This window comes from Electrona antarctica, assembly GCF_951216825.1.
Source record: "Electrona antarctica genome assembly, chromosome: 8".
Classification (NCBI taxonomy): domain Eukaryota; kingdom Metazoa; phylum Chordata; class Actinopteri; order Myctophiformes; family Myctophidae; genus Electrona; species Electrona antarctica.
The window spans coordinates 29796982-29813753 of NC_136789.1; the positions used below are offsets into that span (position 1 = coordinate 29796982).

At 42.7% G+C, this 16772-nt stretch overlaps 1 protein-coding gene across 1 annotated transcript in view; it reads left to right on the plus strand.

Annotated features, from left to right (window-relative positions):
* The first annotated feature begins 4370 nt into the window (after window positions 1-4370).
* The window catches only part of LOC306928699 (heterogeneous nuclear ribonucleoprotein L-like), a 32176-nt gene continuing 19774 nt past the window's right edge, over window positions 4371-16772 (plus strand). Inside the window, exons 1-6 of the mRNA XM_079508969.1 lie at window positions 4371-4552; window positions 5089-5210; window positions 6462-6699; window positions 10425-10510; window positions 11640-11736; window positions 13042-13114. Of these exons, the coding sequence (XP_079365095.1) occupies window positions 4472-4552; window positions 5089-5210; window positions 6462-6699; window positions 10425-10510; window positions 11640-11736; window positions 13042-13114 (697 nt within the window). The 5' untranslated portion in view covers window positions 4371-4471. The remainder of the gene's footprint in view (window positions 4553-5088; window positions 5211-6461; window positions 6700-10424; window positions 10511-11639; window positions 11737-13041; window positions 13115-16772) is intronic.

The following is a 16772-nucleotide window of genomic DNA, read 5'->3' on the forward strand; positions in this document are numbered from 1 at the left end:
CGTTGATCCAGACCTGTAGCAGACCTGTCGTTGATCCAGACCTGTCGTTGATCCAGACCTGTAGCAGACCTGTCGTTGATCCAGACCTGTAGCAGACCTCTCGTTGATCCAGACCTGTAGCAGACCTGTCGTTGATCCAGACCTGTAGCAGACCTGTCGTTGATCCAGACCTGTAGCAGACCTGTCGTTGATCCAGACCTGTAGCAGACCTCTCGTTGATCCAGACCTGTAGCAGACCTCTCGTTGATCCAGACCTGTAGCAGACCTCTCGTTGATCCAGACCTGTAGCAGACCTGTCGTTGATCCAGACCTGTAGCAGACCTGTCGTTGATCCAGACCTGTAGCAGACCTGTCGTTGATCCAGACCTGTAGCAGACCTGTCGTTGATCCAGACCTGTAGCAGACCTCTCGTTGATCCAGACCTGTAGCAGACCTGTCGTTGATCCAGACCTGTAGCAGACCTCTCGTTGATCCAGGCAACAACGTGTGCGTTCCTCGCTCCCCGTTTGCAAGGCCCTTAACACTTCCAATCTAAATAGAGCTGCAGCGAAACTTGAAGTCCAATCACTCCCCTATTATTACACCTGAAAAAGAGTTTTGCAACAGTTATGGCATATTGATGATGATCCATTCCTTATGTAAACTTTTTTGAGTTATCAATTTCAAATTAAAACACTCATTCAAACTACATGTTTTGTCAAGTTTCTTCATTGTACTTTACCAATTACTACCAAAAGCAACAGCCAGCGCCAAGACGTTTACAGAATGTTGGGAATAGTTATATGAACTTTCACAGCCTGTCATTTTTACTTTACTTTATTTGTTTATTTCGACGGGACAAGCATATTCATGGCCATTAGGCCTACAACCAAATGTAATGTAAATACACCGGAATTAGCAAAGATACCAAATTTTATCCATAGTCCGCACACAAAACATAAAATCACACCCGTGTGAAGTGAGTGGTGCAACTCCTTGTGGGGGTCCCCGGGGGGTCTCTGGAACTTCCAGACCCACAAGAACACGGCCAGGGTGCCGGCACGGTTCCGGCGAGCCATCCCGCGTCCGAAACGGTTGAGAAATTACAGTTACCGTGTGGGGGTCCCCAAGGGGTCCCTCTACTGTACTGTACTGTCACACCCAAAATCACGTAATGGCTTCTAAAAACTCAACTTCCCATCATGCACCTGTGCACAGTGTGAAGCTCAACAGTGCCACTTTGTCACCTGTTGGTATACTAAACAGACATACACACACACACACACGCATACACAGGGACAGACATTGGTGTTCAATGGAACAAAACAGACACACTGCCGGTACATTACGAGACAAAGCATGAAAACATACATACATTTTACAAAAAACAAAGTAGCCTACAAGGTAAAAGGTGCATCATATAGTTCAGCAGCTATTTTAAAGGGCTGTGTGTCTGTGTGTGTGTGTGTGTGTGTGTGTGTGTGTGTGTGTGTGTGTGTGTGTGTGTGTGTGTGTGTGTGTGTGTCACAGGCAGCTGTGTGCATGCGCAAATAACCGGATACGGAGTTCGTAATGAAAGTCAGGTTTCAATTCAATTCAATTCAATTCAATTCAATTCAATTCAATTCAATTCAATTCAATTCAATTCAATTCAATTCAATAATGGCTTTATTGGCATGATTAAACATTTACATACATTGCCAAAACAAAATGTGGAACAATACGATCAAAACGTATAGCCTACAGCAGGGGTGCCCAAAAGGTAGATCGCAAAGGCTGTGCAGGTAGATCACATGACATGCCCCTAAAGAGTATTTCATTTAAATATATTGAAGAAAAAAAACAATAAAAAAAAGAAAAAACATTTCTCCCCCTCTATTTCCCATTCCAAGTGCAGTCAAAAAGTGTGGGCACCCCTGGATAGGGTGTGTAGGATGGGTGACAAATTCCAAATGTACTTTGTCAATTAATTTAGCTTTCTCTCTCCATTCTGTCATAAACTATAGTAAAACCAAACCAAAACAGGGCGGCGGTGGCTCAGGGGGTAGAGTGGCTGGATGGTAACTGCAAGGTTGCCAGTTCGAACCCGGGCTCCCCCAGAGTTGGTGTCGAAGTGTCCTTGCACTATATATTTCTAAAACTATGAAACATTTCAAAGATTTCTTTTCAGGCAATGTCCACCGTAAGATGAACCTAAATAGGTTTGAATGGGGTTTCTAGGTGTAAGTATATATAGGACAAGTAGCATGCCAAAGTTTGTGTAATTGCCATTGAGAATGCATTGGGCGTTTAAGTTAAATAACTCCAAAACTACAAATCATTTCAAAGTAAAAAGTTCCAGCATGTGTCTCCACAGTAAGCTGAATTATAAAATGTGTGAATGGAGTTTCTAGGTGAAAGTGCTTTTTTGACGTGCCATAGAGCTGCCATTGAGCCCCATTATACATTTCTCAAATTTGAAAGCACTATATTTCTAAAACTATGAAACATTTCAAAGATGTCTTTTCAGGCAAACATGTCCACCGTAAGATGAACCTAAATAGATTTGAATGGGGTTTCTAGGTGTAAGTATGTAGGACTAGTAGCATGCCAAAGTTTGTGCTATTGCCATTGAGAATGCATTGGGCGTTTAAGTTAAATAACTCCGAAACTACAAATCATTTCAAAGTAAAAAGTTCCAGCATGTGTCTCCACAGTAAGCTGAATTATAAAAAGTGCGTGCCATTGAGCCCCATTGTGAATTTCTCAAATTTGAAAGCACTATTTCTAAAACTATGAAACATTTCAAAGATTTCTTTTCAGGCAAACATGTCCACCGTAAGATGAACCTAAATAGGTTTGAATGAGGTTTCTAGGTGTAAGTATGTAGGACTAGTACTACTAGTAGCATGGCAAAGTTTGTGCTATTGCCATTGAGAATGCATTGGGTGTTTAAGTTAAATAGGGGGGACATATTTTGACAGCAGAAACTGCCTGTCATAATTTCCCCTATTTCTCCCTATTCCAAAGCCCCCCCAGGTACATTATATATTTAAACTATTTTCAGCAATGGTACACTTATTTTTTCAGTGGGTAGATCTTGTTGAGCTGGTCATTTTGAAAGTAGTCATAAATGTGACTTAGATAGCATTTGAAACAGACTTATAGCATGTCATGTAGACAGCACAATAATTGCATTGTATATAGTCATAGCACATCATAGTAGCCTACATATGTATAGCATAGTATAGTATATATGTATAGTTAATATGTATAGTGTCATTATATAGATATGTTCTAGTTACGTTCTTAGCTTACGCATGTTTCTTGATAAATGCATTTTATATATGTGATGTATTCCCATACTTTTGTTCCTGCCTAATGTAAATCGCTCTGGATTAAGAGCGTCTGCTAAATGCCTAAATTGTAAATTGTAAATTGTAAATTGTAATTGTAATGTGTGGGCACCCCTGGCCTACAGAATCTCCAATAAATCAATTTCTAGGTAGGCCTGGTGACGTGAGGTTCTGGTGTAGTAGAATGCTGTGTTGCCATGTCTGCTTATAATAAGCGACTTTGGGCTTTTTCTGTTTGGGCTTTTTCAGTTTATTTTTTTGGGCTTGTTTCTTGTTTTCACACATTTCCATCCAAGGACCTCCACATTCATCTGTGGATTAATATTTCAAATATTCCACATTTTGTCACATTTCTTTCCCAAGATTATTTTGTTTTACTGCATACTGTTAATCAGTGGTCCCCATGGTGGCGTCCGGCGTCCGGGGACCCCTAGGGGTCCTTGAGCGCTCCAGGGGGTCCCCAGCTAAATAATAGTTTGGAACCAAATGGACCCTTATGGGTCTGTAACTCTGAGAGTGTATGAATGGAACCAAATGGACCCGTTATATTAACATTGATTTTACAATATAAATTGGGAGTCTCAGAGTCGGAAATGCCATTAATTAAATGGGAGTCCGTAGACTAATGCATGTCAAACTGGGGGTCCTTGAAATGAAAATAGCTGAAAATCACTGCTAGAGCTGTAAAAATCTTCTCTTATTATGGGGGTCCCTGCCTGGCTGCTGGCATATATTTTCTAATGGGTGGTCCGCGGGCTATAATGATGAGGTCATTGACGTGAAAAAGTTTGGGAAGCACTTGCCAGTGTTAATAACATTTTCAATCTTTTTGATTGATTGATTGAAATATTTATTAACAGTTTGCAGAATTACAGTACTACATTTCAAGCACAAACTCAATACAAAGACTGTTAACTGTGAGTGGACGACCCAATTAAGCATTACACTTGTTTACAAGAGGGTCCACCTTGTTCAATCAATCAATCAATCAATCAATCAATCAATCACTCACTAGACCCGGTTGCTCATTTCTCTCACCCAACCTGGCAACACCGGTAGACTGTACAGTGCACGGTTCCTCTCGGCATTTTGCGTCGCAGAGCAGACAGACAGTCTAGCCTTGGCGCTGCTACCTACCGGACACACAAGTCAACAACATGGCTGCTACCGCGGGCCGCTACTACGGAGAGGGAGGCAGGGCGACCAAGAGACAGAAGACCAGTGAGGACGGGACAGCGGTGGGTTATTAATGTGTTTTTCTATTACTTGGAAGTAAATCATTAAGCCAGTATTTATGTATTTTTGTCTGTGAATGTAAGCTATTTGTTGTGACGCTCAACTGTACTACAGTGCAAGGAGGCATGATATTACAGACAGTTGGGTGTGTGTGTTAATGTTAGCAAGTTGACCAAAAAGAAGAGCTATATAATTTAGCCTCATCGTGTTTCATTTAGCTGTAAATCAAAAGTATTGTCAGGGCTATTGCATTCCACTTGATGGCTAAAGGCTCTGTTACTTTAGTCGTGCAAATACACAGCCTTTTTTATAATTATATTCCTATAATAAACGATCATCAAATATAGCTTGATGTGCTAATACACCGGCCGTGGGGGCTGGCTATAGCTAGGTCTGGTAGCTAAATGCTGCAGCAATCACACCATCTAGGTTAACTTACATTGCGCTAGCTAGAAGCTAGTTGGTGCTTTTTTTGTGTGCTTCTTCTTCTTCATGTGAGGCTGACGACGTGTTGGTTTGGGTTTAATTTAAATTAAAGGACGCTTATAATGACGACCCCCACAAGACTCAACCCTCGCCCGTGGTGCACATCCGCGGCCTGGTGGACGGCATCATGGAGGCTGACCTGGCGGAGGCCCTGCAGGAGTTCGGAGCGATCAGGTTGGTACACCCAGTACCCACCACCCATTTTACACTACTGTCCCAGTGGTTCCAATTAAAGTGGGGTCTGGCCGGGGACCCCCAGCCCAGGGGTCCTCGAGGGAGTTCCAGGGGGTCCCCAGGCTGCAGCTAAATGGACCCTTGTGGCCCGGTCTGTCTGTAACTCTGAGAGTGTACAAATGGAACCACAATTAACATTGATTTTTATAATATAAATTGAGGGTCTCAGAGATAGACATGCCATTAAATGGGGGACTGTAGCCTAATAATTCATGTCAAACCGTGTGGGTCCTTCAAACGGAAATGGTTGAGAATCACTGCTAGAGCCCTAAACATCTTCTCTTATGGAGGTTCCTGGCATATATTTTCAAATGGGGGGTCCGCGGGGCAAATTAGTGCCATTTTGGGGGTCTTTGACATGAAAAGGTTTAGGAGGACCACTGCACTATCCGACACATAGCCAGAATGATAGTTTTCAGTTGTATCGATTGTGTAACATTTGTAGATCTTAACCCATGTCATTTTGACCTGAGATCAGATTCTAAAAATGTCTTCTACATCCTGACAGTTTTCTGAAAAAGCTATGTTTCTATGTCAGTCGATTTAAAAAAAATAGCAGATCTACAAGCTCATAGCGCGCGCTACGAGCTTGTAGGTCTGCTATTTTTTCATTTTTCAATAGCTAAAGCATAACATAATGCTAACACCAAAAGGGGTTCCCGCCCAAAATGGGTCTATCAGTCTCTTGGTGGATGCCTGCCGTCAAATATACACTTGGATGCTCCATGTTTTATGATTTTTATTTTTTTTTGCAGTGGGGAAAATTGTTTTCAGGTTCATCAGCTGCTATCTGATAGCTGCTCAGATAGTTATGATAAGGTGCGTTCAGACTTGGATGGTTAGAGTGACGCGATTACATACAAAGTCAATGCAAAGACGAGAAGTTGCACGAGCGCCGCAAATGGGCGCGGCGCGACCTGGCGCACAGACGGGAAGAACAGAGGCGAATATTTAAATTCAAGTCTGAACGCACCTTTATATGTATGTATGTATGTATGTGTGTTCTTTAAGTTAGCATGTGATCTACTTCTAAGGTATTAAATGAAGCTAACGGATTTTAATTTAGATGTTGGCGCACGATTAATGAGCTAGTAGATTGACTATTGTTTTCATAATGTAAAAAAACCCCAAAGAGAAGTTGGTTAATCGTTTGTTACTGTGCGACGCATGACATGTGTTTTACTTTACTAGCTATGTGGTCATGATGCCCAAGAAGCGCCAGGCCCTGGTGGAGTACGAGGACATGAGTGGATCGTGCAACGCCGTCACCTACGCGTCAGAGAACCAGGTGTACATCGCGGGCCACCCCGCCTTCATCAACTACTCCACCAGCCAGAAGATCTCCCGGCCAGGAGACCCGGACGACACGCGCAGTGTCAACAACGTGCTGCTGCTGACCATCATGAACCCCATCTATCCCATCACCACGGTAACGACCACAAAGAAATAGACCAATTCACTAAAGACGTACTGTGTACTAAACGGCTAAAAGATTTCATTGCAGTAGTTTGATCAAAGTGATCAAGTTATTTTGTGCAATGAAATGGTTAGCTAGATGACGATAAAAAGGTTAGTATGTGAATACCAATGATATATTCGGTACTTTGGTGTTTTTAGCATTCCTACTTTCTCTAGTGTTAACTCTAAACAACTATCCTCTCTCTCTCTCTCTCTTCAATGCCATTTAAATGAAGGTGAAGTAAAACTAAAATGCACTAAATCGAGTCGGTAAACTGGCGAGTTCTCCGAATACCGGCATGATAACCAGATATTTGGAATAACGGATAGTTTTGCAACTGGTTAGCCAACATCATTGTCTGTTTAGTTAACGTCTAGTAGCCTGAGGGCTGAAATACAGTCATGACCCACATACCTAACTGAAACATGCATGTGTACACAAAATGAACATTTATCTGAATGGTAACTATTTGTCTTTGTCTTTGCCTTATTTGGATATGTAAACCATTGCTCAAAAGAGCAAATTTCATACTTGGAATACTTTGTGGTCCTTTTTGTTTTGCAAATGCGTCCGAAATGTAATCTGTGCAACCCCAAAAGATAAATTGGGAGCATTTGTACGGGTACAAGTCATGGTGTGACCAAAATGGGATGTTTAGTGAACCAAAGCGAGCGCTCCTCTTCCTCGCTGTGTGTCCTGGAGTTACTCTAGGTGTCATAAACTCTGACATCACTGACTGACAGGGCTGAGATGTCACTGGGCGTCGCTGCTCTGACATCACTGACTGACAGGGCTGAGATGTCACTGGGCGTCGCTGCTCTGACATCACTGACTGACAGGGCTGAGATGTCACTGGGCGTCGCTGCTCTGACATCACTGACTGACAGGGCTGAGATGTCACTGGGCGTCGCTGCTATGCTGACATTCCAGCGCTTCAGGCTTCACCTCCCAATGTATGAATGAATGAATGGACCATTGTAAAGCGCTGCTTTGAGTAGGCATGTAGTGCATGAAACAGTGCTATAAAAATACCATCCATTATGTGTGGTGCATACTTAGTTTAGACTAGTCATTGGTTAGTCATGGGTTCTCCCATGGAGGGCAGCACACCTAAACCTAACCTTAACCAATGACTAGTCTAAACTAAGTATGCACCCCTTAAGGTTAGGTTTAGGTGTGCTGCCCCGTGGGAGGTTAGGTTTTAGGGTGAGGATTTGTGATGGGTTGTAGTTGTAGGACTAATGACTGGTCTAACCAATGACTAGTCTAAACCAAGTACTGTCTAAACTAAGTACTGCACCCATTTCAGCACGTCTGGAGAGCCGTGCTGAAATGAGCATGACATCACACCTAGCCGTTAATAGAAGATTTGAGAACGGATTAATCACATTAGAAATATCATCAGTTGGGCTGATTAGTGATTAGACAGAGTTTTGTCAGAGCAGCAGCAGCATTATTGGCTTATAGGAATGGAACACAAAGGGTCTCCTGTATTTTAACACTTTGATTGCTGGAAGATCTCAACAGGCCTATTTGGATGTTGCTGCCATTTAACATTGCACAAAGGCCTTGTTCGGGGGCCCACAGTAAAATGTTCTCTTATAGCGAGAATCACACGCCTACATCAAAAGAAAGCTGAACTTGTCCACTTCAATTAAAAAAATACATTTTGATTTTACCATGTTCCATTCTGGAGATATTGACCTTTTTGCAACACCTGCATTTGCCTGGAAGTGGTTATCTTGAACAGCGAGCAGAGTTATGGATGGTTTAAAGTCAGAGACATTGACAGGCAGATATAAAATTGAACCCAATAAATATCCTATACATCCTATACACCGAATGAAAGCCCTGAATGTGTACTTTTACGAGGAAAAGAGTAAACATTGATCCCATGTACAGTTAGACAGTAATTGGTTATTGAATGCAGCTTGTGCCCACCAGATAACTTCAGAGAAGACATGGACGTGAACTCCTCAATATTCACAAAATAAGGCCTATAGCGACATATAAATACTATATACCGTATGAAACAGAAGACTCTCTGCTTTCATAAGAAAAAAACTTCTACTGTAGTAATAATAAAAATCACACCCATGTGAAGTGAGTGGTGCAGAGTTGCACCACTCACTTCACATGGGTGTGATTTTTATTATTACTACAGTAGAAGTTTTTTTCTTATGAAAGCAGAGAGTCTTCTGTTTCATACGGTATATAGTATTTATATGTCGCTATAGGCCTTATTTTGTGAATATTGAGTTCGGGTCCATGTCTTCTCTGCAGTTATATCTGGTGGGCGCAATGTGCATCCACCCAGTATCCAATTTATGACAAACTGTACATGGGATCAATGTTTACTCTTTTCCTCGTAAAAGTACACATTCAGGGCTTTCATTCGATGTATAGGATGTATAGCATATTTATTGTGTTTATTGTTATATCTGCCTGTCAATGTCTGACTATAAACCTTCATAACTATGCTTTCTTTTTGATGATGATTGCCGCCTCGCCTAATCTATCTCACTGCTTTCATTGTTTTGATCGCAGTAACATTGGGGGGGGGGGGGGGGGGGTCATGGGCACATTGGGCAGCAAAAGTCTTGATCCGTACGGCTATAAAAAGTCCCATTCCACCGTTCGGTTCAGAACTATAGTATAACGGTGAGACGCGTTGTCATCCGCTGATTTTGTTTTTCAAGCTAGTGTAGGGGAACATGCCTGGGCATGCTAGCCTGGCACGGCCAGACTCATAGCGAGGGTTCACTGATGTTTCCTCCGGGGAAGAATCTTCAGTGAATCCCCGCTATGAGGCTGGCCAAGCCAGGCTATGGGCATGCAGCTTGGGGGCGATGGAGGGGGGAAAAAGCGTCACCCGGCTGTGATGTCGACGAGAAGGAAAAAATGACTTCCACAGATGACAACACCACGGTTTAGGTCGCGGAAAAGTTCGTTATACATTACACCCGGGTCGATTACGTCCCCGACGCGTTCATTGCGGTCTTATCACTACAATTATAATGAATAAAAAAGCGTTACAATCACACGTCTGAGCGATCTCCGATTATGACGGCTCTGCATGGCGATACGTGATCCACCAACGGAACACTGTCTTGTCGTAGCGGGCCCCTCGATACTGTGGTTAGTTAGTAGTATTGTAGGCTCGGGGATCGTTTGGTCGCTACAGTATGAAGAAGGAAACATGCATCTGTCCATGTGTGTTGCAAATGTCCGAGCCGAGGTGGAAAGCCTGGTGAGGCGAGGTTTTCACACATCGGCATGGGCGCTTACACTGGCTTCTACACGTAAAGCGGCCCGCCCTCCTGTTTTCAGGAGGGGAGGGGTTTTTTTTTTTTTTGTTTTTTTTTCTGATCACGTGAGCGGGAATAAGCAGCAATGATAGGGCGATGGTTCTTCATTGTCCGGGTGGGTAAAAAGATGAATGAAAGTATGCTATAAAAAAGTGATTGAAACGTATTGATACGTGATCCGCACCCGACGTTTGATTAATTGATAACGTATTGATACGCGATCCGCGTTGGGAGTGTTAACATCAGTTATTATTATGGTGGTATTTTCTGAGGGGGTAGTTCAGTATGAAAAGGTTGGGAACCGCTGGTTTAGAACACAAACCTCTACCTGTTTATAATAACTGAAATGCCTTTGACTAAATATGTGATTGCTATATGCTTCAACAGGATGTGCTCTACACCATCGCCAACAACTGTGGCCCTGTGCAGAGGATCGTCATCTTTAGGAAGAACGGCGTTCAGTCCATGGTGGAATATCCTTTGCAGAGCACAGTGTCGTAACTCATTTACAGCTTTCTTGCTTTATCAGTGTTTAGAAACAAAGTGTTCCTTGCAAAATTTTATTTCTTTTCACATGAATGTAATCTTTTTTCCCTCTTCTTTTTTTTTATTCAGGATTTCAGGGCATACATTATATAATGACGTACTTATATTTTATGTGAAACACCCATATCGACAATGCGTCGACATACAAATGCTATACTATCACCGTAGCACTGTAGTTACAGGAGAAGTACTATACATACAAAAATAAATAGTAGGCCCAATATTCCACATAAAACACATCACAACAAACATGGCACAATACACCCAAGGGAAAAGGCCCGCTCTACTCAGACAGTTTCATATAGTTTCAGGCGTGTGCTGGGTGCAGATTCAAAATGAACATATAGAAAATGAATAAAATCCGCACATCCAGTCGAGTAAGCGTCTTTGTTTAATGATCATAGTGCTCCGCAGCAGCAGTCATACCAGACAGACACATTTTTATTTTTTTATTTCTTTGACACTGACGAAGGCCTGAGCGCCGAAACGCGTTTGTCTGTCTGGTATGACTGCTGATGCGGAGCACTATGATCATTAAACAAAGACTCTTACTCGACTGGATGTGCGGATTTTATTCATTTTCAACAATACACCCACACATGGTTCATAATGTACTCTTTAAGAACTCCTATTGAGTGGTGCAACCACTCCTATAGGCGGCTATGTGTGTGGCTGGGTCTGTCCCTGGGTCCGAGCACGGAAATAGCGTTATAGCGTTTGTTCACCACCAAGTGTCACTGTTGCACAGCCTAAGACACAGACACACCCAGGCCAGGGAGGAGGGCTTGTACAGTACAGTATTTTTCTCTCGTCCTGAGACTAAAGGATAATTTATGTTGACATAACATTTACTCATTCTGAATGTACAAATATCTCCTACAGCCGCCACTTTCTTATTTTTCTATTCGTGCATGTTGTAACCTGTATCTGATATACACAACATTTGCTGTCGACGTGTTTCTTTCATTCAGTCTCCTAAAGCAGAGCCTTATATTTGACATGTCAGTTCTGACCATGATGTGATTAGCATCAATCCTTGACCTACTGTTGCCTCACATTTGACTCGGTCCAAAGTGCCCAGAGGGCCAAAGCCTCTCTAAACGGGGCCGACATCTACTCTGGCTGTTGCACACTGAAGATTGAATATGCCAAGGTGAGGTAGCGCCTAAAGCCACACTAAGGCCTGTCTTGCTTACTAACCCATTTAATCCCATTAAGCCATTTAGGCATGACCTCGAAATAAAAAAAATATTTTTTTCTGAAATAAATATTTTCATGATTTTTCAAAAATAGCAGACCTACAAGCTCGTAGCGCGCCACTCGGTGGCGCGCTATGAGCTTGTAGATCTGCTATTTTTCAGTAGCTAAATTATAACATAATGTTTAAAACACCAAAAGGGGTTCCCGCCCAAAATGGGTTAAGTTCGATTCCAGTCTTCTAAATCATGACAGTTTTCAGAAAATCCCATGTTTCCAATCCCATGTTCTCAAACTATTTCATGTCAAGCACCCCACAAATGATATGTAATAGGCCTCCCGACCCCAATCTGAAAATATGTTGTTCCAGGGACCCCCCCAGAAGCAAAGATTTTAGTTATTTTGTTATTTTATGTAAATGAATGCCCTACTTTCGCCATACTTACTACAGTGTCACACAAAAGTAGCAATTTGTCAATCCACATTCTACAAGATCTGCTTTTAAAAGTGAACAGTGGTTTGGGTGGTGCCGTGGTAAAGTAGCTGACCACTACCGTGAAGCCTTGGGTTTCTCGGCATCCGGTTTTTTCGAGCATCTATATGAACACTATTGGACCACTTCTTTGGGCCATACACAAGAAATGTGTATGGGGAGGAATGATTTGGCATCGTAAAACGAAAAAAAGTGAAAGTGGTGTTTTGTGTGTTTTAGAAATATTTAATCAATAAAAAATACTATCAAGGGCTTATGACTAAAGTACCGTATAGAGGGTATGCGCATGCTTAAAGTGAATGGCACGTCGAGTGGCAAAGCAACAGGCAAAGTGAGTTTAACATTGTTTAATGCAATCAGATATGACTTCTGTGTGGATGTATGGGCTATCAAGGCCAGAAAGTAGTTTTTTGCCACTCAGTAGGCGTTCCTGCATAACTTCCGGGTTTGATGATGATGTCACGCGCATACTCTCTATTGCTCCGAATATTATAAGACGACGACCTCCATCCACTCATTTGTAGAAAATGAACATTTAATGTCAAATAGTCTAGTCCCCGACTACGATCACGTTTCCATTGGAAACAAATGTAGTCTTATATTCAGGCCAAAATTCACTACATGGAATCCATTGAAACGGGTCGTTTTTTTTCCAATTCTTGGGAAAAATTAACCAATTTGGACAGTTTGGTTTCCACCCGAAAGATATTCATAAATAAGGTATATGTAGTCCTCATTTTTTTTTCTATGTTCCTCTCCTCTCCACAGCCAGCACGCCTCAATGTGTTCAAGAACGACCAAGACACATGGGACTACACAAACCCCAACCTGAGCGGCAATGGTAATATACAGTCTTTACCCCTTCCCCTCCACTTTTTTTCTTCCTCCTCTCCTCTCATGCCACAATACGGGATGGCTAGGGTACTCCTGCCTCCTGGGGCGTTGCCTTTGAACACCGCTGAATGATTCCTTTGAACCGTTCACCACCGTGTTGTTCATTCCTGCTGGTGTTCAGTGGCAGCGCTCCAGCGATGCCTTCACTCTCTTCATGCATTATTTCTCTTGCCACAAAGTAAGGGCACGAGGAGCAACCTCACCGGCAGCCGATTTTTATTTTTATTTTATTTTATTTGATGCAAGGTCATGCATGTTAAAGTTTTCAACTTTGTAATGCACCTGCCACAGTAAGCACATGCTGCAGTCTCTCACGAATCCTTCACGTATAATGCCCCCACAGTCCCTGTAGTAGCGCATGCCAGTTGCACATCACCACAGTCCTCCATAATTGAATACACCCCAGAGGAGTATCACACTGTTTGGTATCGTCTTTCAAATGCAAAACATATTGGAGATTTCCTCATATTTACTGTAGTTAACGATCAATCACCACAGGGCTGTTTGTGTTCGGTGTATAAACACGCACACACACACACACACACACACACACACACAATGGAAGCACCTTTGACATTAAAATGTACTCATCTCTATATTACATTAATTGTTTTGAGGCCTACCAATCAAATGTAGAGCTGAAATACGCTATATGAGATTTAATGCTGTCTGATGTTTTCAGTTAGTTTTGTAATTGTTATGGGATAAACAAATGGGTCAATGCACGCACTCTACGAGTACTGATATAGTTTCTGCGTGCCGTGCAAGTTGATGCTACTGTAGTTTCAGCTAGAGATGTGACATGACACGGGATGTCCGCGTAATTGAAGTGGGCAGGGATGTGTCCTTCCAGCTGACATTTAATTCCAGGAGCTTAAATACTCCCTTAAATCAGTGCGTCGCTAATTAAATTACAGATACGTTGCCAGGCATTTTGTCACATTGTGATGGAAGAGAACTTGCACTGTGCTGCTGGTACCATACTGTTTCTTCATAATGTGCAAAAAGCCTGATGGGAAAATAGACTGAAATTATGTACAAAATGAAGTGCAGATAGATAACATTGGTGTGGTAGCCTTTCAGTTGGCCCACTAATTAACCCATTTAGACCTGAGTTAAAAACATTCACTTTGAAATAATATATATTAAAAGATTTGCGCCACATTTTTACGATTTTTCAAAAATAGCAGACCTACAAGCTCGTAGGCTATGAGCTTGTAGATCTGCTATTTTTCAATAGCTAAATTATAACATAATGTTTAAAACACAAATGGGTTAAATATTAGAGGTCCTGTGTTTTGTTAGTATGGCAAATAAAATGTAATTGTTTGCTTTATCTCAGTTCGAGAGCCTTTTTATGTAAATTACATTTTTACTCTTGTGCGCACTCACCATGGCCACAGTCCAATCTATACACCACAGGATTCACGCAGGTGTGTAACAACGTAAGCCTCTTTCAAGAGGTATATTTGTCAGTTTTCGGCTGCCTTAGGAGAAAAGGGGTACTCCTTGTGTCCTCACTGTGCACATAGTATACAGGGCTCAACTCCTACAGCTAGCACAGCAAAACCACAGCCACAAAATATTCTGTATACATCCGATCGGACACAGTGGGGCAACAGACAGACACTTGGAATCACACTACCTCAACTATCAGTACCTCCTTATCCCAACTCCACCATCACCCCTACCACCACCACCACCACCACGACATGGGAATCCATTTTTACTGTGTGTGGTGGACAAGTAGCCACCACGTTTGATCACACTGTGAGGGACAGAAATACTTCCATGGCCAACGTGAACAGACAGACACCCCCACCCACCCACCACCCGCATATCCACCACCGCAGGCTCATCTGATAGATTGATAACCATCCCGTCATCCTCGTACAAGTACAGCACATGCCATCTTCCACCAGAGCTCTGAAGACTCACCCTTTTTCTTTTTTGTTTTGTTTCACTAAGCACATTATGTGTGGTGAGGGCAAGGAGGTTGTGTGGTGCGTTTATAAGGCCACACCTTCCCCACGCCCTTTTGTGGATCTGACCGCCATACACAAGCACCACAGGACGCAACAGAGGAATGACATGACACACAGCGTCACACGGAGACAGATGACACCACATAACTGAGGCAGTACTCGTTTTCTCTCAGACGTGCAGACGCTCATCTCTTGACCTTGGTGTATGGGCTTCCTTTGCTATCACTCTCCCTTCTCCTGCGCTGAAACACACGCCAACACACCTTGAGCTGAATACAGACGTCGGCAACACACAGAGCCGAATCGCCATGACATCACACCACCACCACCGCCATTGCAGAATATTCCAGATGACTTAATGGGCTACAAGCACTAGACGGGCCTTTTCAGTTTCCCCAGTGGCTGGCGGGCGGCTATTATACAAAAAAACAAAAGCGATGCATCACGCGTGATCGGCATTTTCACACGAGGAGAGCAACGCACCACAGGGGGGTCCCATGAAGACACAAGCATCAAACACCCGTCAAGCATAACAAGCACAGAGCCAAACAACATCTTCTCCCAATGCTTTCTCTGCATTTCAGGACTCTGGTACTCTATTCCCCCCTCCCCCTCCCCTCTACCCCCCCCCCCCCATCCCCCCCCCCCCCCCTCCTCTTCTCTCTGTGCTGTTCTTGTGTTGTTTCTACGTTGTTTTATTTCTTTTCCTCCCCTCTTTATATCAACTGGCCCATAGTGATGCCTTTAACGAATCCCGTGTGATGCAGGTTTGGCTCAGTGTGTCTGTGGGCAGGCCGACCACCGTCCAGACCACACCACAGTCTCAAACCGGTGCAAATGCCCCTGCTTTGCTCTGCTCAGAACACCGTAAGCTGGACCGTGAGTGAGCCCTATTGTTGCAACAACTGTACAAAATACCAAAAAAAGAAAAACCCCCAAAGCAACCAGGCAGCAACTCGGACACCTAGCTTGGATGGATGTGTGGATGTACTTACTACTCTGGTGGGGAAAGGATGGAAGGAAACAAGGAAGATTGAGTTGTGAGGCCAGAGTCACAAGGTTGGCAGGCCAGCATCCTTGCAGACGAGCTGCCCACTGTGTCCACTGTGGTCCGTGTGCTGGTGCTGTAAGTACATGTAAAGAGTAAAGACATGGCTGAATAGTATGAGCTGATTGGGTGAGAATGAATGTATATACAATGTACAAAAGTGTCAAACTTATTTGTGTAAATAATAATACTTTTTGAAAGGTTTCGATAATAATGGCCCGTAACGATGCCAGGTCTGGAATTTTTTTTGTAATCCTTCTCATTGATATTGCGTACTGCTGTGACAGAGTTGGCTTCTGATTTTGAGGCAAAACCGATTCAATTAATGTTAATAGAGAAATTATAATGAATAATTTTGAGAAAGGTCAACAAAAACAACAGTAAAGCTGTTTACTTACTCTTATTTTCAGACCTGGATTTTATTTCATTGTCACTTATTTCTAAGGAGTGTATCTCAGGATGTCAGTGAGCTGCGATGCTTGAAACTTATATTATATTATTTAATGAACTTTTGAAATTTGTGGTTTTTATCTCCACTTCTCAAAGGTAAAATTAACCCAATATTGACGTGG